This window comes from Mya arenaria, chromosome 16 (assembly GCF_026914265.1).
Source record: "Mya arenaria isolate MELC-2E11 chromosome 16, ASM2691426v1".
In the NCBI taxonomy this organism is placed as follows: domain Eukaryota; kingdom Metazoa; phylum Mollusca; class Bivalvia; order Myida; family Myidae; genus Mya; species Mya arenaria.
Genome location: NC_069137.1, coordinates 33,039,839 through 33,066,909, shown reverse-complemented (window position 1 = coordinate 33,066,909; position 27,071 = coordinate 33,039,839). Strand labels below are relative to the sequence as shown.

General features: G+C 36.2%; 1 protein-coding gene across 1 annotated transcript; it reads right to left on the bottom strand.

Annotated features, from left to right (window-relative positions):
• Positions 1-234: 234 nt before the first annotated feature.
• LOC128221565 (A disintegrin and metalloproteinase with thrombospondin motifs adt-1-like) lies at positions 235-25,302 on the bottom strand. Its single transcript, XM_052930170.1, has 21 exons — positions 25,239-25,302; positions 23,044-23,076; positions 21,078-21,107; positions 20,405-20,502; positions 18,480-18,605; positions 17,017-17,116; positions 15,004-15,048; positions 11,759-11,929; positions 10,688-10,858; positions 9,349-9,519; positions 8,001-8,171; positions 7,303-7,467; positions 5,969-6,133; positions 4,350-4,514; positions 3,951-4,115; positions 3,542-3,712; positions 2,389-2,559; positions 1,858-2,028; positions 1,161-1,310; positions 763-933; positions 235-455 (listed from the first exon to the last, which is right to left on the bottom strand). Exons 1-21 carry the CDS (start codon positions 25,300-25,302, stop codon positions 304-306), a joined length of 2,826 nt encoding a protein of 941 aa, XP_052786130.1. The 3' UTR covers positions 235-303.
• Between the last annotated feature and the right edge of the window lie 1,769 nt (positions 25,303-27,071).

The window sequence follows — 27,071 nt, the reverse complement described above, 5'->3', positions numbered from 1 at the left end:
CTGACTGGCCGGTCTTATAATGTCATATGACCCTCGGTGGTGTGTAATATTTCTTATATATATATATATAAAATGCTCATACGTCAAGAGAGCAATGATTCCCCTTGTTTCATTTTTCATGCCCTAAATACTTGATTAATATGTTTAATGACATGTTATCAACAAAAAATATCAAAGGAAAAACATAAATTCATTCCTGATAAAAAGTTACATGCATAACAATTGATAAGGGAATTCAGATTATCCAATCGACTTTTAATCTAAATAACAACATAACAAGCGACACGAACGGTGATGTATTTTTCAAACACATTCTGTGGGAATACATGGTCGCTCATCCGCGGAACTTCCCGTGCAATCTACATCGTTTCCGGTACTGCACATGCGCTTGAGCACTAAGAAACCCTGCCCACACGTCACACTGCATTTGCCCACATTTTGCCATGACGACCAGTCTATATTTAGTAACAAAATTCAAAATATTATAAATGGCACAGTAAATTATAGCCAGCCAGAAACAATTAAAATAATTGAAACATTCAATCATTGCAACTGTCGCAAATATGTTTTAAAACCCAAAGGCATATGAACGTTAAAGAAACAACAGTGTTCTTTAATACTACAGTAATTTATAATAGGACTTAACAGGTATACAAAAAGATTAACGTTAAATAAAGAATAATCTTGAACTATGTAAGTGACTAAAAAATGGCTCAAGATGTGACGAATATGAAGAACAACACGTCGTAATGGCAAACGTACGCGGGCATTCCTTTATTTGACACATTCCTTCGTCAGAGCCACTGCCAACACACTGTTTCCCGCCATATTTGGGAGCCGGGTCATCACAATCACGTGACCGGGAGCGTGTGCCCTGATCACAAGATGCCGAGCACGTGGTCCACTCCTTCCACTCGCCCCACTTACCGTCGACTGCTCAGACAAAGATTACATGCATTTAAATAATCGTTTTTTGTGTGCAAAACTGGCAACCGAAATAACACAACGAGCGCATGAGTATAGTTCACAAATGGTAAACGGCAAGTTTTCATTAAAAGTGTTCCAGCTTATAACATCCCAATAGCTATATACGATTGTTATAATAAGCATCGCCTTATCAAACACCAAAACATGTACAAGCAGCGTTGTTTTTACTCCACCTGGACAGTGTTGGTCCATGCACGCCAAATTTTCAAACGCATTGCCACTACCACAATCGGAGTCGGTACCGGAACTACAGTGGCGCAGGCGCATGCGTGTTCCGCTGCCACACGTGACTGAACAAGGGGCTGCGAACCAGCCAGACCATGCTGAAGACGGAAATACAGATTTTCTATAATTAATCAAGCCATTTTCTGTGCGAACTACCAATCCCGATAGTACTTCAGTGGCACAGCAGCAGCAATTGTAACTCAACACCTCATCAAGAAACCATCTTGGTCATGCTGAAAACAAAGAAGTTCTCGTCATCTTAAACAAATCTTAATGATCCAATGTTCACTGCTAATATATGAACATTGCCACTGCCCCATACATACATATCTAAAACGCTTCATTTTCAAACTGCCACAGTTGTAGTCACTACCGGTAATACAGTGACACAATCGCGTGCGGGCCCTGCAGCCGCACTTCACTGAATAAGGAGCCAATGAACAGCTTTGTATTATTTTCTTCATTATTAAAATGCAATGCACAGTCACAACCGGGTTAAGCAGTGCCATTTTTTGCAGTGGCTGCAACTAGCCAGAGGTAAACACACAATGGCATCAGTTATCTTTACATAGAATTGATATCCGTTTGAGGCGAATATTTGGCTGACAAGTCTCTGTTTTTTATTAATGTCATCGGGAAACTTACTTGGACATGCATCAGTGTTACAATGTTCGGTTCCCGAGTTATCTCCCTTACAATCCGCTCCGCCATTTTTCGGTGCGGGATTATCACATAGCCTCGTTCTCGTCCTATTTCCGCCTGCACATGTGACAGAACACCCACTCCAAGCTTGCCACGTAGACCAAACGCCGTCAACTTTGAAAAAAGACATGGTGTGCACGAATTTAAACTAAACAAAAGGGCTTAATATGAATGTAAACGTATGGACATGTTTTATACATAATTGAATCTTTGAATCTGACCTAGAATTTTAATCAATATATAAGCAGTTATAGTAAAGTGTATATTTCTGGCTCATAATCTTCTGAGTAAATCAAATTTCAATTCAATCATTCTACAATTTACTTAGATGAATTGATGCACACGCCAATAAGTATTGTTGTTCGACGAAGTATTCAGCATTTCATGTACATTATCCGCAAATATATGCTTAAATGGTTTAAAATATCAGCCAATATAATATATCACTGAATTGACCAATTCAAAGAGCCCTACCAACGCATGGAGCTGTTCCACATTGCTGTGTATGTTGTGATTGACCCAAACATTGCTTCCCGCCATATTTTGGCGTTGGATTGTCGCATGACCTTGACCTTGCCTGTTGACCCCCGCCACACGTCTGTGAGCATTTGTTATAAGCGGTCCAATGACCCCATCCACCGTCCACTGAAAGTAACCGAAGGTATCCGATTAGTTGAAATGTTGTTGTTTTATTTGAATCTTTATCAAAGTGACTTGACTTACTAAGTCCTGTTATTATTGAAGTAATTTATACCTTAATAGTCAGTTAATTCAAGTATGGGAATTTTGGTCTTTTCCCTGTTTTTTAATGTCTTTTTTATATTTTATCTATTTTATTTTTCCTTCTTTTTCTTGATATATAAAGCCATATTGTTTAGCAATTTCACTCAAAATCTGGAACTAGATACCTGCAGATTTGAGGTAATAAAGGTGCATTTTCGGAATTCCGCAAGAAAATGCATTTAACCGATGACTTTAGCCTAAAATTAATCATAGCTCCTTGAATCATTTGGTTTTGAATAATTTCTTTTTGGTATACATTATTGTAAATAAAAAGAGAGCTCCTTGACATAAATTTTGTATGATCGCACACAATACAACTTGTGAACATGAGCTATTTAAAATGAAAGTTTTGTTCCGGGCATTGTTTAAAATTGGAAACAATTGAAATGATGTTGGTTACTCCTCATTTTATAGATTTGTCCCTTTGTCAATTTACTCAACAATTACCATGGTAACAAGAACTCAGTTTACCTAATCTACAAAACAATGTTCCATGACATTTAACCTTATAGCTTTGATGTTAAAAATATCGATCACAAGACTATACCACTCGAAAAATTAAACAACCAGTTTCCGATAAAAAAAACAATTAGTTCACCAATAAGATGGTTATATTTTTGAACATGCACAGTATTAGCACATGGTTGCATTTTCCAATGGACTAACTAGTAAACCTCTACCAAATGATCTCGATATGTCTATATACTTGCTTTGGCGACAGGTCCATTGTTTACGCTGTTATTGGTACCATACTAAGGTAGTTCTCCACACACTGCTCTCCGCCATATTGGAAATTGATTCATAATATAAAACAAGTCTCTAACAACATTATAAATACCGGTACCTGGGCATTCAACCATTTCACATTCCTCTGTATCAGTAGAACTCCCCACACACTGTCGTCCGCCATTTTTAGGGGCGGGGTTAGTGCAGCCACGTGACCGAAGGTGGGTGCTCGTTCCACACGTGACGTCACACGTTGCCCAGTCAGACCACGTGCTCCAGTGTCCATCGACTTGTTTTGGAGAAAATACATTAAAATGATAACAATCGTCTTATTTGGAACTGGTTTACATAAATTAAGATATTAGCTGTATGTAAGATATTAGGCTGTGTCCATTTCGAAAACGTTGGCCTAGTAAGTTAACTCGCTTGGATTAAATCCCGATCTAGCGATCGCCTAATTAAAAATGTCTTGACCGGGTTACTTTATACTAACATATTTAAAGATTTGTCCAATAGTTGATATTTACCTGGACAGGCTACCATCGTGCAGGCTTTGGTGCCAGTACGTGAACCCAAACACGGTTTCCCGCCATATGTGGGCTCATGACATGTGCGTGACCTAGTTTGCGATCCGGACCCACATGTGACGTCACACTTTCCCCAATCTGACCACGTGTTCCAGCTTCCATCGACTTGTGACAAATTTAGAGGGTTTTTTTTTAAGCTGAACGATATGAATGATAAGTTTGATAGTATACAAAATCTGCGACTTCAGTTTGTATCTGATTATAACTATCAAAAAAGATAGATAAGAATTGGACCTTTTGCTAGCTTGATCTATTATAGGCGGGTAACAAACATTGTGTACATGTATAAAAGGGGGACTTTAGGCCCTTATTAGTCTGCAAGATAATTGTAAAGCATACCCGGACAGTTAATCATGGTGCACGTCTTTGTGTCGCTGGAATGACCGGTGCACGGGTTTCCGCCATATCTGGGCTCGTGACACGTGCGTGACCTTGATTGTGACCCCGTGCCACAAGTGACGCCACACGTTCCCCATTCTGACCACGTGTTCCAGCGTCCATCAACTAAACCAAACATTCATGTTGCTAACTGAATAATGACATACGAAACCACTTCTTTAATTTAACGACATAGTAAAGCCAAGATGTTTTTTCATCCTGTAACATGCATTGAAACAGTGAGCTGAGCCACAAACATAAATTGCGCTAAATGTATGCATAACTTACCTGAACACGAGTGGAAAGGTACGGAATGGCGTTAGGGCCATCGTCTATGAATGTGTTGATCTGAAACACGATACTCGATATTACGTTGGTGAAAACGCGAAATCACGAAACTACGATGGTGAAAACGCGACAGTACGATGAAGAAAACAAGGCAGTACGATAACGAAAACGCGAAAATACGACTGTACGATGATGACAATGCGATAAACTATCGTGTTTTCACCATCGTACTTTCGCGTTTTCACCAGCGTAATATTGTGATTTTGCGTTTTCATCATCGTACTATCGTACTGACGCGTTTTCATCATCGTACTATTGCGTTTTCATCATCGTACTATCGCGTTTTCATCATCGTACTGTCACGTTTTCAACATTGTACTATCGCGTTTTTATCATCGTACTATAGCGTTTTCATCATCGTACTATAGCGTTTTCATCATCGTACTATCGCGTTTTCATCATCGTACTATCGCGTTTTCATCATCGTACTATAGCGTTTTCATCATCGTACTATCGCGTTTTTCCATCATCGTACTGTCGCGTTTTCGCCATCGTATTATCGAGTATCGCGTGTCAGATCAACACATTCATAGGCGATGGCCCTAACGGCATTCCGTAGAAAGTACCGCTGTGTGTCCTTCGTCCGTACTTCGAAATGTGTTATTCAGCGCTCTTTATGCCACCCTTGGTCCAAAGTCAACACAACTTGGTCAAATTCGATTCTGGGGGTCATGTTGAATCAATAAATAGGTTTCTTGATTCGATCAAAAACGCATGGCCACTAAGTCGAATCGATAAAAAGAATTCACATCACTTAAAGCTGCACTCTCACAGATTGAATGTTTTGAAAACTTTTTTTATTTTTTGTCTTGGGACGAGCCATATTATGTGAAAATGCATCTAAACCAGTCTATAAGACTGTTGTCAAAACATAACATAGCAGATTTTTATATTCAAGTTCAAAAATTGATGTTTTATGCATTTTTCTTAAACCGATAGTAACGGTTTTAGCTATAAAACATTAATTTAGGAATGGAAATATGAACATCTGCAAACTGACCTTTTGTCAGCAGTCCCTTATAACTAGTTTGCATGTGTTAACGCAAAAAAATGCTTATTCCAAGACAAAAAAGGTTGTAAAAACGGTAGATCTCTAAGGGTGCAGCTTTAAACTCCAATAAGTTTGACGTTCGTTTAATCTAACAGCGATTCTTTCAAAAACTGTTTTATACAAACGCATTCAAACAAAGAACAAAACAATCGCGAACTGTTTTTGAAGCATCATGTATTACCTGGGCACGACGTCATTTCGCACGATCTTGTGCCGGTAGCGTCTCCACTGCACGGTTTTCCGCCATGTATGGGCTCGTGACACGTGCGTGACCTTGATTGTGACCCCGTGCCACAAGTGACGTCACACGTTCCATATTCCGACCACGAGTTCCAATGTCCATCCACTTAGGTAAGGATTAAATAAAATGTGTTTTATGAACCGAGACGTTTTCATGTATGAGAAAATGATGTGTATTGATATTGTAGTGATCGATCATCTTATTTACGACTTGACACCAAGCCAAATTTCTGATAATCGTACAGTCATTGTTATGACAGGATGGTTCTAGTATTTATGTCAAATTTTAATTTAAACCCCTTGGACACGAAGTTTCAGCATATTTTTGTAATTTCAATGGCGAGATGCGTCGTTTTGTTTCATGTAGAGAACTTTTTTTGTAACTTTACGTTGCATACTAAATATCCACCTAATATTCGTACAGGGGTGGTTTAATATTTAATGTTATGTTTTCAACCAATGGCGATATGTTGATATTATTGTAATGTTTGTTGTCATGTGGAGTTTTATGTATCTCGTTTTTGGTTGGCCATGGTCCTTGTATATTAAAATATGATCATGATACATTTCGGGCTATGGGGCGTGTCACTGTAGTTTCCATTGGTGTAATAACCATATAATTACGTCTCCAACGTAAATGACGCAACGCCATCAATATTGGGCCAGTAAATAAATAGTAAAAAAGGCGTCTATTTTACTGATTCCGATGAATAATTGAAATATTTCGACAGTTTGTCGACGTGATATATACGTTACGGGGTTAAGTTAGTAACCCGATATTGGATATACCCGGCACAGGAAACCATAATCGGGTTCGAGCTTCTAACCCCTTGACTTATAATAGCGTGTGTACCTTGTAATAAAGCGATCCTACCATTCCGATTATTGCACAAAGCAGTATTGTACCAGGTTTGGGAGTGTTTCTTTGTTTCCGTCTAAACATTAATTAACTCACTTCATCGAAAATGTTACAAGTAGGCGGAGCTTAACTGTTCAATAACTAACTTACGTACAAATTACAACGCTGTTCACTTAGAGCTGGCGTTAGTTATTGAATGTTTGGCTTGACAACATGGTACAAAATAGTTACGTCACCCACTATCCTCGTGATTGAAATGAAAATAATAGTATCTTATATATTGTATAATTTCTATAACCTGGGTTATGGGTACAGTTATCATTACTATAATGAGCTACCGATCGCTAACAGCGCTGGTTAGAAGAAAAACACAAGCCAGGTAACCGATCAAAAGAAATGCATTATTTATATCTTACCTGGACAATTGACCATAGTGCAAGTTTTCTGGTCAGTTGAGTGGCCGTTGCACGGTTTGCCGCCATATTGTGGCGCGTGACAGCCACGTGTTCTCGTGCTCGTTCCAGAACCGCACGTGACACTGCACGCGCCCCAGGTAGCCCAAGTGGCCCACTGACCATCAACTTTTGATGAACAAAAAATACATGTGATTTTAATTTATTCGGGTTAATAGGAATTGTTCTGAAGTTTTGAAACTTGTTTGTTTTATTCTCTCTTTCTAATACGTACTTATTTATTTTAGCTCGGTTTTGACTATAGCTAAGGGCTTAAAGAATCACGTTCGATGCCTTTATCTGGGAAGAAACCAGTACTGGTGTCCAGTTTGAAAGGGCTCTGGTGGGGATCGAACCGACAACCTCTTGGGTAAAGGTCGGACACCGATACCAAGTATTCTCTCTTTCTAACAAACAGGTTTTTTAAAAACACAAAACTTAAAGTGTTATAAAAAAATAGGAAATGTATGCATTCAAAACATCTTCGGAATAGCAATTAGTAGATGCTGCTTAACAATAAATGAGAATGTATTTATCTATAATTTTCATTAATTAACTTATTTAAAATGCCTAGTCAAAAATCAATAAATGCTTTAAAAATCGCATAAAATGATTTAATTAAATCAACGTTAATAACAATGTACATGTTCGAACAATCGTACCCGGGCAATCTCCCAACGAACACGTTGATTGAGACGTCGAAGAACCGGAACAAGTATGGCCGCCATGCGCAGGCGCGGGACTGTCACATGACCGGTGCTTGACTTTGTTCCCAGCACCACAAGTCACTGAGCATGCGCCGTAAGCTGACCAAGTGCCCCATTGACCATTTACTGACAGTTTGTAAAAGAATAATAAGTGTTCCCTTTATTCATGACACTAAATTTAGCGTTCAGATTCATATTTTGAGTAAAATCGGGTAGCAATTTTGACATTTTCGGAAAATATTTACAAAATATAAAATTAAGCATTGTCAAAACATGCTGCCTTGATTAAGTATTGATTTTAATAATAAAGTCAAGATGAATAAAACAACCGGGATATCTGATTTAAACATATGACGTTCGTTAATACTAAGTGGCCGGATTTGGGACAGGAAGCACTCTGAATATCGTGATTGATACTTTAGATTGATATTTTGTTTAAGTCTGAAAAGTGCTCATAATCAGTAATCAATAATTGTTATACTTTGAATTCGGTCAGGAAGAAATATTGGATGAAAATCTTTGAGATTAAATACTTTCTGCTGGACCAGAACTTTGCTTACTTCCGGCATGAGGCAACATGAACAATTAGACGTGCCTAATTTCAAAATGAGTTATTTTACTCCAGAAATAAAAACGCGCTATAACCTTTTTATTGTTCAAATTAATCGACTTTATACTGAATCTAAAGGAAATGTATAGTGGTCATATACGTGAAACGCCAGAAATTGCGTTCTTTCCTTACCTGAAATGTTGACTATTTACATTGAAATGTATAAGGAAACTAATAAGTAGTGTATAACCTATGACGATTAACAGAACAGGGTCATATGTTGCACCATCTATTACATATACTGCCACATATAGATAAGGCAGCTATTTAAATAGGGAAACTGTATAACCTACGAAGATAGCTTTCAAACAGGCGAGGGCAATATGTTCCACCATTTATGACTGATACTGCCAAATATAGATAAGACAGCTATTTGAAATGCCAGTTTCTTTATGCTGAAATAAGGTCAGGGTGGCAATGATGCCAACGCATTTTTGTAATGTATATAACTATTAACGCAGTTGCATTAGTTTTTTATGGTCACTTTAGTTTCGTCACACATCTTAAAATTGTTTACTCATAAACAAAAAACAACCTTCATTTCTTATATAGACATGTTTGTAGAGACTTTTTTAATTAAAAGAAAACTCAAATATTAAGCTTACACCTAAGTCTTTCAGTTGTTATTGCAAATCTTCTTTTTTTCAAATTGTAGATCTTCTTGAAAAAATCAACATGAAAAACCTGTCTTACCCGGGCAATCTCCCAACGAACACGTGGCATCGGACGTCGAAGGTCCGGAACAAGAATGACCTCCATGCGCTGGCGCGGGACTGTCACATGACCGATGCCTTCCTTTGTTTCCAGCACCGCAGGTCACTGAGCATGCACCGTAAGCCGACCAAGTACCCCATTGACCATTTACTGGCAGTTTGTAAAGTACTTCTTGTTAAATCCCTTTATTTATAGCACTAAATTTAATATTCAGATACATATTTTGAGTGAAATCGGGAAGCAATTTTGACATGTTCGGAATATATTTCCAAATATTAAACTAGGCATTGTTAAACATGTTGTTTTGACTAAGTATTAGTTTTTATGATAAAGTCAAGATTGATAAAACAACCGGGATATCTGATTATACATATGACGTACGTTATACCTAAATACCAAGTGCCCAGATTTGTTCCAGGATGCGCTCTGAATATAAGAATGATATTTTTGAATAATATCTTTTTTAAGTGAAGAAAAATGCACATAATTTGTAATTGTTATACTTTGCATGCAGTCCATTATCTGCTATCACAGAGAAACATTTTATGAATATCTCTGAGATTAAATATTTTCTGCTGAACTAGAACATTGCTTACTTCCGCCATGATGCAACATGGATACCTTGATAAATTAAACGTGCCTTATTTCAAAGTGAGTGAATCTTCTTCGGAGGAACTCCACATACCTTTTTATTATTTAAATCAATCGACTTTGTACTAAATTTTAGTTGTCATTTAGTGAAACGCCACAAACGGCATATTTTTCAATCTGAAGTGTTATATATTTACATTGAAATGAATGGGGAAACTAATTAGTAGTGTATAACCTATGAAGATCAACAGAACAGGCCATATGTTGCACCATCTATTACATATACTGCCACATATAGATAAGGCAGCTATTTAAATAGGGAAACTGTATAACCTACGAAGATAGCTTTCAAACAGGCGAGGGCAAAATGTTCCACCATTTATGACTGATACTGCCAAATATAGATAAGGCAGCCATTTGAAATGCCAGTTGCTTTATGCTGAAACAGCGTCAGGGTGCCAATGATAACAATACATCATTTTGTTTTTACTTTTTACCTATAAACGCAGTGGCATTAGTTATTTTGTGGTTACTTCAGTTTCGTCACATCTCAGAATTGTTAACTTATAAATAAAAATACCTTCATTTGACATGTTTGTACAGACTATTTGAACTAAAAAAATACTTGAATATTAAACATACGCCCATGTCTTAATGTTGTTATTGCAAATAATATTTTTCAAAGTGTAGATCTTCTTGAAAAATAAACATGCAAAACCCGTCATACCCGGGCAAGCTGCCAACGAACACGTGGTATCAGACGTCGAAGATCCGGAACAAGATTGACCTCCATGCGCAGGCGCGGGACTGTTACATGACCGGTGCCTTGCTTTCTTCCCAGTACCGCACGTTACTGTGCATGCGCCGTAAGAGGACCACGAACCCCAATGACCATCGACTGTCAGTATTTAGATGAATCATTATTTTAATATTTCTCAGATTTTGAGCTCTGGCTTATATAAAACAATCTGTAAAACTAATATTTTATCTTCTTATGTATGTTTTAGGTTGTACTGATTGAAGATGCACTTGCTACTCAGAGATTTCGTGGAGGAAGAGCCTATAAGTCTTATCCAAAACTACAATCAGTTTGTACAAACATAACTTTGTTTAAGTTTGCAACGTCGTTAACAGCATCCTTGTTAAATGTTTAACTATTTTGCGACGTGCACACGTACTTCAATAAAACAAGCACAACCGAAACAGCTGTCTCAATATTGTAAGAAGTGAAGCAGATCACAAGTGTATGCGTGTAACTTCCAGAAAGTAAAGTTAAAAAGTAAACAAATATGAAGTAAACAATGTTGCTAACTTTAACAAAGTTCTGAACTGTCTGTCCATTGTCATTTAAATGAGTCAAAAAGTGGATTTGTGTAATTTGGACAACGAAGAAAATTGCTGACGATTTTAGACGCGCAAGTACAGTGGTATGACTAAAATACGAAAATAAAGTTGTTTCTTTATTTACTAAAATGAAGTTATTTTCTGGAAAAAAATGCCCAAATTACAAAAATATACTTGTTTTTGGCGAAAATAAAGTTATTTTCCCCGAAAATATTATTTTTGACTAAAGCACTTCGATTTATATAACTATTTACGCATATGCAGTAGTTATTTTCTGGACTCCTTTATTGTTTCTCTTAAATCCTTAACTTATTTCGTTCATTGTATATTATAAATTGTTAGGCCATTTAAAGAGGAATACTTTATTTGCGTACCAGTTAAAATGTCAGTTAACATATTTTTTCTAAAACCTTGATTTTTTTGTTAATTGATTATGCCAAAACAGCAGACATACCCGGGCAATCTCCTAACAAACACGTCGTATCAGACGTCGATGAACCGGAACAAGTATGGCCGCCATGCGCAGGCGCTGGCTTGTCACATGATCGGTGCCTGGTTTTCTTCCCGGAACCGCACGTAACTGCGCATGCTCCGTAGGCGGACCATGAGCCCCAATGTCCGTCGACTACAAAAAAATGGAACATTTTTAATTGAATTGACTTCCTGGATAGAAAAAAGGCCATAAAGGCACAATTAGATACGGGCAAATACTTTGGCATCTGGAACCATTAAACCGTCTTATCTCTTTACACCTTTGATTTAAACGTAAATGCTTTTTTGAGCCGAAATCTCTTTTCGTAAAGATTTTAAAGCTCTCAAAATACCTACCATGCTGTCTTGATAATGAACCTTAAAAGGACACAAAGAATTCGTTTTCAAACTTTTTGCATTGTAAAAGTTCATTTATAATATGGTTCCTGTCTATCCTTAAGGTTTCTTCCGCATGTTCGTGAATACTGCCAACATACCTGGACACATCATTGAATGGCAAATATCAACGTATGCCAACAACGATCGAACACGACCCTATTTTCTATTTATCTAGGCCGCCTGGAAAGGATCAGCCCACCAAACCCTGGACCAGGATGGTTAATCTACTGTTATAACCTATAGCTATGTCCATAAGAACTATTGTATGTATTGCATTTTGTACGCACATACCTGAGCAAGCTGGCATTGTAAAGCAGAAATATACGTGTATGGCCCTAATGTGTGCTCGTTTGTTAAGGAAGATAATATGACATTTATATTCTTGAAGTTGTTAATGTGTTCACAATTCACTCTTAACTTCGTATCTTTAGACAGTTATTCCATTCAGTGTTCAGCGTCGGTATTCAGTAACCACCTTAGAAGGCACTTAATTTTAAAAATGGAATTCAAGTGTTTTGATTGGAATGTAGAAAAAACTGTCCCATGCACTAAATGGAATTACTTAGGCATGTCTAGGGAAAACAAAGGTATTAAAACAGCCTGAGATTAATTGGTCAGTTCACTAAATACTCTCTAAATGAAATCCCTAAATGAGAACCAAACTAGCTACCCAAATGTTTATTGAAACAATGCTTGAAATTCTGTAAATCTCTTCATAGTGGTTAATTCGTAACACAAAAGACAACAATCGTTAAAATAAAATAATGTTTAAACAAATCTCCAATCTAAAGGAAAATGCTGAATCTCTCAAAACAACAACGGAATACAGTATATAACGATATGAAAAACTTGTATTGATATAAGCTGTATATACCAGAGCAATGCTTTAGAAGACACGTCTTAGTCGACAAGTAGTCCCCTGTACAATTTGCACCCCCATATTTCGGAGCTGGATGCGTACAGTCGCGTGTTCTTGATTGGTGGCCGGTGTCACATGACTTGTCACAGCTCCCCCACGTCGTCCAGGTGCCCCATCCGCCATTTACTAAATATAACAGATCTCGATCTTGGGTCATTTGCAAATATTTGTGGTTTTGTAGAGCTGTTTTTCCGACATTATCAAAGTTTTATTAACTCGCCATGAGAGTAAAACATGTCTGTAAAATATTTCGTCAAGGAATAATTCCGGACTAACTGACTTGTACTGAAAAAGGCCTATATCAGCAACAACTATTTTCAAAGATCAATTATGCAGGTTTTTGTGACCCGGATATAGCTTCGCCAGGCAGAATATAACGCTCTAACATTCTAGCTATTTGTTTATTATCGATTACATTTCCAGTTTGGAATCATACTGAACATAGCTTTGTCACGCAGAAGGAAACGCTGTTATCCTTTGACTCTCGCTAGAAGCAAGTTCGACCAGCACCAGAGTGTTTCAAGGTTTCGGCATACAGGCTTCATTAACGACTATCAATTCAGCAGGTTTAGTCTACCTGGGCATATCTTCGTCAGGCAGGAAGCCGAACTATGATCTGTGCCCGTGCAGTATTGACCACCTCCAGATGGCCTAGGGCTTGTGCAGGACCTTGTCCTACTTTTATGTCCGGTCCCACAGGTCGTGGAGCAAGCTGTCCATCTTGACCAAATCGCCCAATTTCCATCTATGGGATCTAGAAAAAGAATTGGATATGGACAGCACACGAATTAAACATTCATTATGATAAGTATTGTGCAGTTCTCATTCTGTCAAAACAAAAGTTTGGTGATAGATATTGCATTTTATTTAAAGAATCTTGATTGAACAATGGACGACATTTGGTTTAAATTACATGATCTCTCTTTATGTGGCAAAAAATTATAAATCTGCACTATTCAAAATCTTAAACATGTCAAATTCAATTTTTAGTATGTTTTCCTCTTTCGGATGAATATATAATTAAAAATATTTTTTGAATTGCACCTAGCATACTGAAAGACTAGCTCCATGATTCTGTAGTAAAATACATTTCACCAAATGTTACTTCAATTACTCAGTTTCATTAAAGAAATCTGGGAAAATTAAATTATGTTTACATCATATTTCCAGACCGATAACCTGTCATTGGCAGAAGCAGACAAATTAATAACTGAAGGTTCCCAGACCGATAATATGCCTTTGGCAGAAACAGACAAGTTAATATTTGAAGCGTTTCCAGGCCAATATTATGCCTTTGGCAGAAACAGACAAGTTAATAATTGTAGCGTTTCCAGAACGATTATATCCTTTGGCAGAAACAGAAAAGTTAATCTTTGAACGATAATCTAGCCACTGGCAGAAACAGACGATTACAGACAAGTTAATAATTAAAGCGTTTCCATAATCTTTGCACATCCCATATTGATAACTTTTTTGGGGCTCTTTTAAGTCCCATAATTCGTGCTGGCTGGTTTTACGCGCCGAGCAATGCTAGCAAAAACATGACATTATGGAATTTTGTATCCGATTTCCATGTTTGATAATGTCGTGCAAAGTGTAATGCAGACGTTACTTTTTAATAGTAAAATCATAAACCTAAATTGGATAAAAACAGCTGAGGAACTGGCCATAAAGATCATTGATACGTGATTAAATAGCTGTCCTCGTGGCCTTGTTAATTGCACTCCTGACGTTTACTTTTGCAAATGACCGTTCAAGATAACTTAAAGAACTTCTTCAAAGTTTAAACACAGTGGCGTTTCAAAAATTACGATTGCATTGGGGATAACATAAGAAATCCTCCATATGTCTACACATGCAAGTAGTGCTTCGCAACCCCTCTAAAATGGTCCAAATAAACGCGCACTTACGTGTAGCCAGCAGCCGAGAGAAGTTGCTTTGCGCAGATGTGTGATCTGAAAGATAATAAGTCTCGTTGATAAAGGAAATAAAGCCTAAACAAAAACATTGTTTGTTTCGGATTTAACTGCCAGAATAACAGGGTAGTAGGTCGGGATGTTTTATATGTTTTTACCAAAGTTGTATTTAATGACATGTTCATGCTAAACGCCGTAGTGCTCTTGGTACATTTGCGTTACTGCCTAAGGCAAGAAACAGTAATTAATAGTGACCGTAACAAATAGGGTTGGTTTGGAAATCGGAAACATTTAAATATGTTACGCCTTAATATATACTAGTAACAATGAGTACATGTTTTATAAGGCCTACACGCATTACATTTTATAAAAATATAGCCTAAACATATGCTAGTAACAAGCTTTACATTTCTGGTTAGCCTAAACATATACTAGTCACAAACATTACAATTGTGTTAGGTCTTAACATATACCAGTCACACGCATTACATTTTTGTTACGCCTAAGCATAAACAAGTAACAAGTATTGCATTTTTTACGCCTAAACATATACAAGAACAAGTTTCTACATGATATTGCATTTTAACACTGTATACGTGTAGTCTTCCTATGCAGGGTGAGTATACCACGTGATAAATTACGTCACAAACACATTTATGACGAAATTTATCAAGTGGTATACACACACTGCTATGAAAACTTGCGAGTTGAAAAGAAACATGGAGTAATTTAATGTTAAAAACACTTCAAGTTCTTTGTAAAATAAAACAATCTTTTATCGAAACAGTTTAAGCAAAATCATGAATTCATTGGTAACGAACAGTTACAAACTGGACAGGCCGAAACGCCAAAAATTTAAACAATGACCCCTTTAAAGGGCAATTCATCACATTATATACGTTGAAATCGGTAAAGCAAACGATATTATATCTTAACGATTAACAAATGTAATTTTCATCGAAAGGGTAAAATCTAAATTCCTAAACATAATGGATTTTTTAAAGAATCTGAATATGCTGAAACTGCGTGTCATTGTAGAAGTAAGAGAAACATACATTTCGTACATGTTAAACATATAGTTTAAGACACCCTGGGGGCAAATAGGATTACAATGGCAAATATTTAGCGGACGGTGCTTTCAGAAACAAACTTTTTCTAGGAATATCCACAATTCACTATCTGGGCGGGTATTCAATATTGGTCTTATTTGAAACTAAGAACGATGTAGCTAAACGGATAACTTGTTATTAATAACTGACTAATAGGGTGAATGGAATAAATTATGTATAACCCTCAGATTAAATGCATATTGAAAACAACCCCAGGTCCATGACGTACCTGCTGGACTTAACTAAAACTAACCTGACCTACACGGTACTATCTGGTTCATGACGCACATGCTGGACTTAACCAGAACTAACCTGAGTTACACGGCACTATCTGGTTCATAACGCACATGCTGGACTTAACCAGAACTAACCTGAGTTACACGGCACTATCTGGTTCATAACGCACATGCTGGACTTAACCAAAACTAACCTGAGTTACACGGCACTATCTGGTTCATAACGCACATGCTGGCTTAACCAAAACTAACCTGAGTTACACGGCACTATCTGGTTCATAACGCACATGCTGGCTTAACCAGAACTAACCTGAGTTACACGGCACTATCTGGTTCATAACGCACATGCTGGGCTTAACCAGAACTAACCTGAGTTACACGGCACTATCTGGTTCATAACGCACATGCTGGACTTAACCAGAACTAACCTGAGTTACACGGCACTATCTGGTTCATAACGCACATGCTGGACTTAACCAGAACTAACCTGAGTTACACGGCACTATCTGGTTCATGACGCACATGCTGGACTTAACCAGAACTAACCTGAGTTACACGGCACTATCTGGTTCATGACGCACCTGCTGGATTTACAAGAACTAACCTGAGTTACACGGCACTATCTGGTTCATGACGCACATGCAGGCTTTACAAGAACTAACCTGAGTTACACGGGACTGGATACGAGTCAGAGCACACACTCATTGTGTAGTTGGCACGTTTGAGTTTCGAGTTGTTGGGATCGTACACTAAATGCGTCCCCTTTAAGATATAAACAAATATTCTGTGAATGTATACTCTGTGATATCTGTAAACGAATGGGAAGTGTTTATAAGTGTACTATGACTGGTCTGCGAAAGATTGGTTATAGTTATCTAAAGGTACACACTGTGATTGGCAAATACTCTTTGGCTAGGTATAATCTGTGGGGCTTGTAAAACGAATGGGAGGTCTTTAAAATTATACTCATGCCTGCAAAAGGTTGGCATATGTTTTTTTCAAGGTACACTGGCCCATCCTATTTTAAAGTATACACTATGGGGTTTGTAAACGAATGGGAAAACAGCATTTAAAGGTATACTGTGTCATACCTATACAGATTAGCTAATTTTATTAAGGGTACACTCTGTGATCGGACTACCCTCTTTTAAGGGTCCATAAAAGGTCATAAAAGTAACAGTAACACTACAAAAAAGAATACTTTGTCTGGTCTGTAAAGTTTGGTCAATGCTATTTAATGGTACACTCTGTGATTGGCTCATTCTCTTTGACGGTCTGTAAACGTATAAGAAATCTTCAAAGGTAAACTGTCAAAATGGGAAGTATTTTAAGGTATACTATTTCAAGTCTGTGTATGACTTGCTTATGTATTTAAAGGTATACTTCTTGATTGGCTCATATTTTTTTTAAAGTGCACTTTGCGAAGAATGTGAACGGTTGTTTTATATTATTTGAAAGTACACTTTGTTTGAAGGTACATTTTGTCAGTCTTGTTAAAGACTGGCTTGTATTATTTGAAGGTACACGTTCTCAGGTCCATGAAAGATTGGCTTATATTGTTTGAAGGTACATTTTGTCAGGTTCGATAAAGATTGGCACACGTTGTCAGGTCTATGAAGGATTGACTAATGTTATTTAAAGGTACACTATAATTGAAGGTACATGTTGTCAGGTCTATGAAAGATTGACTAATGTTATTTAAAGGTACACTATGTTTGAAGGTACATGTTGTCAGGTCTATGAAAGATTGACTAATGTTATTTAAAGGTACACTATGTTTGAAGGTACATGTTGCCAGGTCTATGGCAAGTTTTTTGAAAATCCTATAATGCATAGTCAAGATACTACGTTCAGTCCGGACGGAAGGAGGGACGCATTGTTGAGGCACGCACTTATACAGAACTGCAATGGTGACAGCTATGTCTCGCTGACCGCACACGTGTACAACAAAATGCTTAAATTTAAGGCTATGATTTTTTTACCAATATCTGTTTATTATTATCAATTGCTACGACAAAATTAGCAAAACAATTGCTGACGTTCCGACAGGTGCCCCACTTAAGGATATTAAAGCTCGGCTTTGTGTCTCTAAACATCTAAATTAAAGCTCTTAATAACTACTCACCGATCTACAGTGTGACTTGGACGTATCGCAACAACCGTGTGTCACAGCAGGAGGATGGAGGAGCCTCGCCTCACCAGTTAACGTTGGCCATAACCTTATGTCGTGGCTTTCTCCGCGGTAGCAAGACTGTAGTGGAAAGAAATACACGTAAAGTAGTTCCTAGCCGAGGGTTAGGGGAAAGTCCATTGCAGGCCAGTATTTCTCCGCGGAAGCAAGTCCGTAGAGTACATAATGCTCGTTAGTTAGTGCACAGAGGGAAATGGAGAGGAGAGTCTTCTCTAAACCAATTAACTTTGGCCAGTTTTACTCCGCGGTAACAGGTCTGTATGGGAAAGTAATGCACGTATTGCGCAGCATGGGAAAGGGGAATGACCTCCTGGACCAGTTTTTCTCCGCGGTAGCAAGGTTTTATAGGAAAGTAAATAAATAGCGACACGTCCATTTGAGCCTTCATGGGTCTGCTGAGACATACCAGACCAATTAACTTTACTCGGTATCACCCCGCTGAAGCTAGCTGTAAAGGTAAATACTAGTGTTCTGTATCGTTGAACAAGTACCGCATCACTCGTCTGAGTCTACAGGGTTTCGATGATTCTTGCCAGTCTAGTCAACGTTGCTCAGCGTGAACATGTTAAGTCCCGCAGGGAAGGTGTAGAGGTTATATAGATCGGTATAGTTGGCAAGAACCCCTCCGCGCGAAATTTATTTCCTTAACTCTATGCTCATTTGTTATACTGGCTAAAGTTCAAATCGCACAAATGTTAAGCAAAATAGCGATAATATGACACCAAGATAGTTTAAATATGAAGGTATAAATCGTGACTTTGGCAATATATAATATAGCTACATATCTTTAGCTTGTTGATCAGTGCCAAGTTTATGGAAATAGATTAAAAATAATAATAAACCAATTATAGCTCTACGAAAGTAGTTCAGACTCAACATTAAATACATTGTTCTTTAAAATGGTTATATTTAAAAGATTATAGTCACTGTTTTTTTCTCATTCGGATTTAATATTTGACCTTGTGTCTTATTGACCCACTTTTTGACCTGAGGTTACCTATGGTTAAAAATGTTCAAGTCAACATACGGACAGGTAATCCGACCAAGTTTCATAACAATTGGATTACAGTTATTGAATGAATGACATGCAATAACGCTGATTTTTTTAACGACATACGCCCGGCCCCCAAAGAGCTCAAATACCTTTCGTGAAAGTTCTACTTTTGTCTATATTTTACGCATACACTTAGTCAAACTTCCAACAAGACAAAATCCTTAAATCGGTCACAACGTGCTCGCTGATAAAAAGGCAAATCTTTAACTCAGACTGATTTCCAACCATGGATGAGCACGTTTAACTTGCAGTGCACGTAACGCGCCTGCGTATTGTGCCATAACTCGATAGTTATTAAGCTTCCAGAACTTTATGCTGGTTTTGATTGTATTACGAATTTCATTATATTTTGAATTTTTGGTCGATTTTTGTAATTCTCCATTTTTCTTCTTTTTTAATTCTAAATACCGTGTTATTTTTCTATTACATGCATTCTTATATAGTCTTGTCAGAACTTGGCATTGTTTTTGTGAAACATTTATTCTTGTGATCTAGGTTTACACCTTGCGACCTGGTCGACTTGGTAAAACCCCAATTATCTATCCGTTGCTTCTGAATACTCATAAGAAGAATTGTTCTTGCAAAGAAATATAACAGCATTTGTTGTTGTTTTTTTAGACATATTTATCGGTTAGACGGTTAGAAATGAGTTTAAACTATTGAAATCACCAAATCGATAATTTCCCATTTAAACAATTAACCGTACAGAGTATCCTAGTTTGGTTACAAATCATGTTAAAAATAAGTCACTTTAAAAATAAATGATGACAGAAAAAGGTGAAACGAAAACAATATCAAGACTTACTGACGATTTTGGACATATTCCAACGGTGGTGCAGTTTTCTTCGAAATCATCACACATGTAGCAGATGTCGTAATGTGCCCTCACAGAGCGGAGAAACTCTGTTTCAAAAGCAACAACAAATAAGAACATGTTCGTCTATAAAAATATTATTGATGTACTCGATATTTTGTTTTGCGCGAAGCTAAATATAAGTTACATTCAGCTTGTTCACCAACTTTCAATTAATCGGATGAAGGCCTCGGATTGGCTAACGGAAAAGTCGTTAGACGATGACCCAAACGTCTCGCATTCAGATCCTCATTCATTATTTGCTACCCGGCGGCATAGATTCATATAGCATTTAAATATTATTGATATTTCACTGTTTCAAATAATGCAATCAATAAGTTGATATTTTAACTGCTATGCATGTTTAGCCCGCTCTCAAGTTCGAATCGAATGCCAGCGCATACAAAGGTTGAGACACCACTTCAACGACGTCATTTTCGAAAAAGATGTAACGTTAGACGCGCCTTTCATATTTGTTAGTGTAAAATAACAATTAATTTCCAAGCCTGCACACTAAATAGAAGACTAATAATTTGTTTCTCTGTATTACGTTAAGCATTTTTAGAATAAACTTACTCAGTTAAATAAGTATCATTGAAATATACTTTTAAAGCGGAATAATTACCCATTTCCTGCCTTGATGCTGTCGCTATGTCTGAAAAACAACAGTTGAACAGTTTAGTATAACCAGTATTTGTTTTGATAATATAATCAGTTCAAAAACACACATTATAGCAAGTAGACAGATAATCACACAGTACTCCTGGTAGTCAATATTTGTAAGTATGAGATTTCAAGAATAAGTTCTACTAGTACTTTAAGTACATATTTACAGATTGAAATAATAAGCATAATGCTTTTTCTAAGTATCTCTTCTGCAGATCATAAAAAATGGCATGTGGTGTGAAATACCAGAGTTGACATAGTGCCACATTTGATTCTTAAATCACAATAGTACACTAAAGATTAATAAACAAACATTAATAAATGTTACAGTGGATTGCGTAAACGAGACGCAAATAAAAATGAATTCAATATACATTTATATCTATAAGCATACAAATAAAGAAAAGTTTAACAACCTCGTTCCGAACATAAAACAGGAGTGTAGGAAGAGAAAAAAAACAGGAAGGAGAAATAACTTAGCCCATCCAGAGACGGTGAGTATAATCTATACCGAAATTAGCTTGTAAAACGTTTGGTGTTAGCGATAAATGTTTGTACTTACAGTTGAACACCGTAAATCCGAAATCGTACGGACCCAACAAATTATTTCGAAATAGCGATATTTCGGATTAACAATTGTTAGTGTTCGCGTTCGCTAAGTCGTTAAGTAAGATTGCAATGTCGGTTAGACCTTACCAATACTAAACATTTGTTGACTATCTATAGTACAACACCATATTAATAATAATTTCGAAATAGCGATATTTTCGGATAAACGCTGTTCGGAATAGCGGTGTTCAACTGTAGTTGTGAACTTTAGCTCTACGGAATCTAAAGCAATGTACTCAATTATGCACTTTTTGTAACGTATGGTGGTAAGCATAGATACATCTGCACTTGAATGTTTTAGCAAGGTTCGTAATCAAGGGTGGTATTCAATATTTGCTAAAGAACGATGTAGCTAATCGGATTTTGTCAAATATACACCGAACTGTGCATCACGTCATTGGTGTATTGCCGTATGATTGACTTAAATTTCATTTTGAATACCACCCCTGGAAATAAAAATCAAGAGTATTATAAGCGTAAATTTTAGCATCGTTAAAAACTAGAATTTCCCCATAAAGCTCATTATCGCTGACGATTTAATGATGTATACAATAATACGATTATAAATAATTTGATGCACTTTAATGTTTGTAAGATCAATAACCATGAATTATTTGAAATATGGTTTGTAATGGAGTTATTTTTTATTACAAATGTTTAAAATAAATGAATGAAAAAAATGCATAACAGGTCAAGTTATTGAAGCTGGTAATTTTGTTTCTCATTTAACCTGAACTCGGACTTAAAATATTGCAATATTATTCCTCTAGGCTATTAACTACTAACCATTTTTCCTAAACATTTCAATGTAAATAATCCACACCTCAGATCGGAAAAAACTGCCTTCCCAGCATTTCACGCATGTAACAACCATTCATTTCATCTAAATTCAGTTCAAGGCCAATCGATTTAAACATTGAAAAAAGCATGCCACGTATGTCATAATCTACTCACTCTTAAGTTAGCCACCTTTAATATTTTATGGAATTCATGTTGCATCAGACCAAAAAAAAGCAAATTTCTAGTCGAGCAGAATCTATTTTATCTCCGTGATGTTAATGAAATTACAGGTATTTTTTATGGGACTTAATTCAAAATGGTATTTTTTACTATTGTATGTGACTTTAACAAAAAAGCAGTCCAAAGTATAACAGTTAAATATAGAAAGTGCATCCTAGACCACACAAAACTTGGCATTTAGTTATAACGTATCTACTCGTACAACGCTTTCAAATGATACAAACATAAATTGTGGTCACGAATGATTACCAAAATATTATTGTACAACAGGTATATTAAGGTTTGGTATTACTTACTTATCCTGCATGTTTTAGCCATCTCCTTGGTTGCTAAAACAGAACAACAGTAATGATTAGATTTAAGATAGAGCTTTCCAAAACAGTTGTACATTTTGCTTTTATGCAAACGTTGAAAATTTACTGATATCAAACTTTCAAGCAGAAGGTTTGCTTGGCAAATAGTACATAATAACCACTATTTTTTTATTATACTTTAAGAAGAAAATGTTCTTTATTTGTGATAAATACCGAGAGCACCAGTCTTGAAATGCATGGCTGGTGACTACTTTACGTTTAGCTTTCTCATCACGTGATTGTCTTTGTTGACATACTTGAGTTTAACAAGGTTGTGAAGACAGCTTAAGACCGACAGTCCATTACCTGCGTACGAACATAGTCATAGTGCCCTTTTAAGAGACCAGGAGACATGTGCAGTATCTCCGGTTTGTATCTTGAGTGAGTGGCATACACAACTAACACAAGATCACTTCAACCCTCACGTTTTTAAAGTTAGAGCCAAAATATGGGAAGTGTTGTGTTTATGCAGATATTTTTCTCAATAATTTTTTAGCCTTCGGTTTGTCTAGCTTTTTTGGATGCCGAAGTTAGTCAAATGATAGTGTTAAATTCTTGCAGTCGTCATGGGGTCCTTGGATTGTCCAGCGGTCACAAAACTTAGGTTGTTCTTGTTTGATTCTGATCAAAATTGCTCAGGTCAGTCAGAAACGAACGCCGGGGAAGAGGGAATGTTTTATAAATAAAAAATACCAGCATGTACACAAAATATAAGTCGTGACCTTCAGATAAACTCAAAAACAATGTAGTTCGTACAATTCATAATTGTAAAATGAAACAATACGGTGTGTTATTTTTAAATTGGAAACGTACAAACAGGTAACTTGTTCTATAAAAAATAATGAGTTTGTGTTAAAATATTTTAAAAATAATCACAATCATTTATTTTAAGGAACACATATAACTTAAAAATTTGAATACAAAAGTAGATCCAGTAAAGATTTACTGAAGAAAATTCAGGCACCCGATTTTCATGTTATTCTACTAATTGCTTATCTCGTATTAAGCTCTTTTACCATTTTAGTTCAAACGTATTTATTCTGTTCAATATACCCAAAATTCAAGGCACGATGTACAAGTTTATAGTGAATCGAATATTATTATATTTTTAAATACCATTTTGCAAATTGTAAAGACAAAGGCAACAAATAAAATATTTTAAACCAATAATAATTTTGAAATATATTAAAAGAAAACAATAAACATTTCTTTTTAAAAACTGAAACACCAAACCGTTTAAAACATTGAAATGTTGGTTGCCACTGAAATTAATTGTATTTTTTTGAAATGAAAATAATGCTTCATACTGAACGAAAATATACAGGTAATCAAATTGAAAAACGTTTTAAACTGTGTATTTTAGCTGGAGGAGTTGTGATCAGTGATCCATCATTTGACCATAGAAATGGAAAACTTACATGAGTACGCACCATTTTGCACAAATATTGCAAGTATTTGCTTTAGGCTATTCAAAAAAAAAGATGATACATGTTAAACGTTCTTAGCATATTATAATTGATTGTAAATGTATTCTACTATAAGACAGTTTAAGTTGGTTCCATGCTAGTGTGAAGAAAAAAGAAAATAATCGATATGATTCAAATTCAGAACAAATAACAAATATAATTTTTGATTTTTGCAAGTCACATATTTTTTCCCTTTTGATTAAAAAGTGTTGGAAAAACCTGTGCCAATTGAACTAGAAGTGCAACTCAATCACCTAACAATCATTTGTTTAAAGACCTTTCTATGCCTTGGTTTCCTAGTTTTCCGTGTTGCATGTTTGTTATGTGTCTTACCGGTCCAAATTACTGCCGTCCATTAGTTATACACAAAAGTGCTACTGGTAAAGGGTTCCTTTAAAAGTTACAAAATAGTTAGTCTGAATATATACCTAGAGTATGATATTTAAAGCAAAAAGTTGATATATAGTCCTAGGAAAATTGAACTACCTCCCTTTAATATATCATGTGATATCATATCGAAGTGTCAGTATGGTGTTATTTAAAATGTTAACAATGTAAAACAAACATAATAATATATCAATATAGATGTAAAATAAATAATCTAAAACGCACTAATATATCTTTGCATCCTAATAATGGATGGCTAACCCGATGAAAAATTATTTTACTTACGTGGTAAATATGCTTTCACTGCGTCTTTCACATTTTTATCGGTGCTTAGATAGAATGCAGTCATGTTTATGTTAATAGGAAAATTAAAATTTGATAAGTGCAATCCAGAGAGGTTCAGTGGCTTCATGTCCAAAATGAATCTTTTCTGAACGTCTTCATTGTAGTCGTCTAAGTCTGCAGGGCCATGGCCTTTGATTTCAGGAGTTTCTTCATTTGTTATCGGTATGGTTTCACTACCAACTTCTTCGGAAATATCCGATTGTTGTCGACCAATTAAATGATGCGCGTTTACTGAAAAATTGAATTTCAATATACACTAACAACGTTACGTAAAACGTAAGACGTTTGCATAGTATATTTAAAGAAAATGGAGTAGTGTTTGGACGCTAAAAATAATATTTACCGTAACAAGCTTACTGTTGAATTGTCTAAATAGAATTGGGCATCTAATCAAATATGCAATGAATCTCAAACATAATTTCATCATGAGTGCCGCCATTTTGTTTCAGTCTTATGATTATATGGCGGTATATCTGCCGATTATGTCAAATCTACTATCGTACCTTTTTCTTTTTAACGCGGCAGTGCAATTAAAACTGCAGGACAAAACCGGAAATTCATAGGTAAACAATGTTTAAAGATCAGAGGCAAGGGCTAAACACACAAACAGTCGAACCTCGAATAAGTCGACTTTTTTTCTGTCCCGAATTTATTCCTTCTTATTCTATGTAAAATAAATCTGTGTGTGTCGATTTTTTTATCTCGTGTTTTTCGCTATGTCGACCTCGTTTTTCAGTCCCAGTGGTCGAATTTCACATATTTCCTATGTTCTTTATGTCGAACTGTAGATCGAGACGTAGGTGTGAAAATATTCATGACGGTTTGCGGCATGTCGCAAAATACCGTGCGTGTCAATATAACAAACTGTCATAATTGGGGGATACAAAAATGTAATTGGTAAGTGCGAATAATTAAAGTTGTTTGTTTATATATTTAATTAAAGAGACATTTATTGCTCAAGCCCTTTGGTATTGTATAAAACATGAACGTTTTATTGATTAGATATCAATCCCGAATGGGAACAGAAAGAATAACTTCAAATGTTAGTTCCACTGCTCTGATCGACCAATTTAGAGAAGGACCCGGTATAAAATCTTACAATGTACAAATGTATGCAATTGTGGTTTTATATGTGTTTTGTGTGATCCATAAACGTAAAACAAATAAATTTGACACAAATAATTCTTCCTTTGTTTCACTTCATTTTTCAATAATAAGTTTGCTGCTTTCACGACGAAAATATTTAACAAGACCGTTCAATTGTGGATGTAAACATCGTACAGTCCAACTTAATCGTGTTGGGATTGGTGAATTTTTTTTGTAATTCGGATGAGTCCACTAGGTCCCGAATAAGTCGACATAACGAGGTTCGACTGTATTTGTAAACTTTGTGTTATTGTACCATACATATTAAAACATCTACGATAGTAAGAGAACTATTCTTTAATTGTATTGTTTGTGCTATTATCGTTACGAGTATGCAACACATTGTAAGATTAACGCAAATGAAAGTCAGCTCAAAAAAGAATATATATATATATATATATCAAAGATGGTTATACGCGATACACATTACAATGGTATTACTCCGATCGCCCACTCGTGAAATAAATAAATACTATTTTTTTGACGCAGGATTCGATTTGATAATGTCCGACAAGTATTTAGTACAAAAACGATGGAGTTGGGTTGTACACCTTAACCATTGCGTGCATCAATCAACTCCTGTTGCTTAGATACAACGGTTTCACGTTAGACTTATTCTAAAGGGTA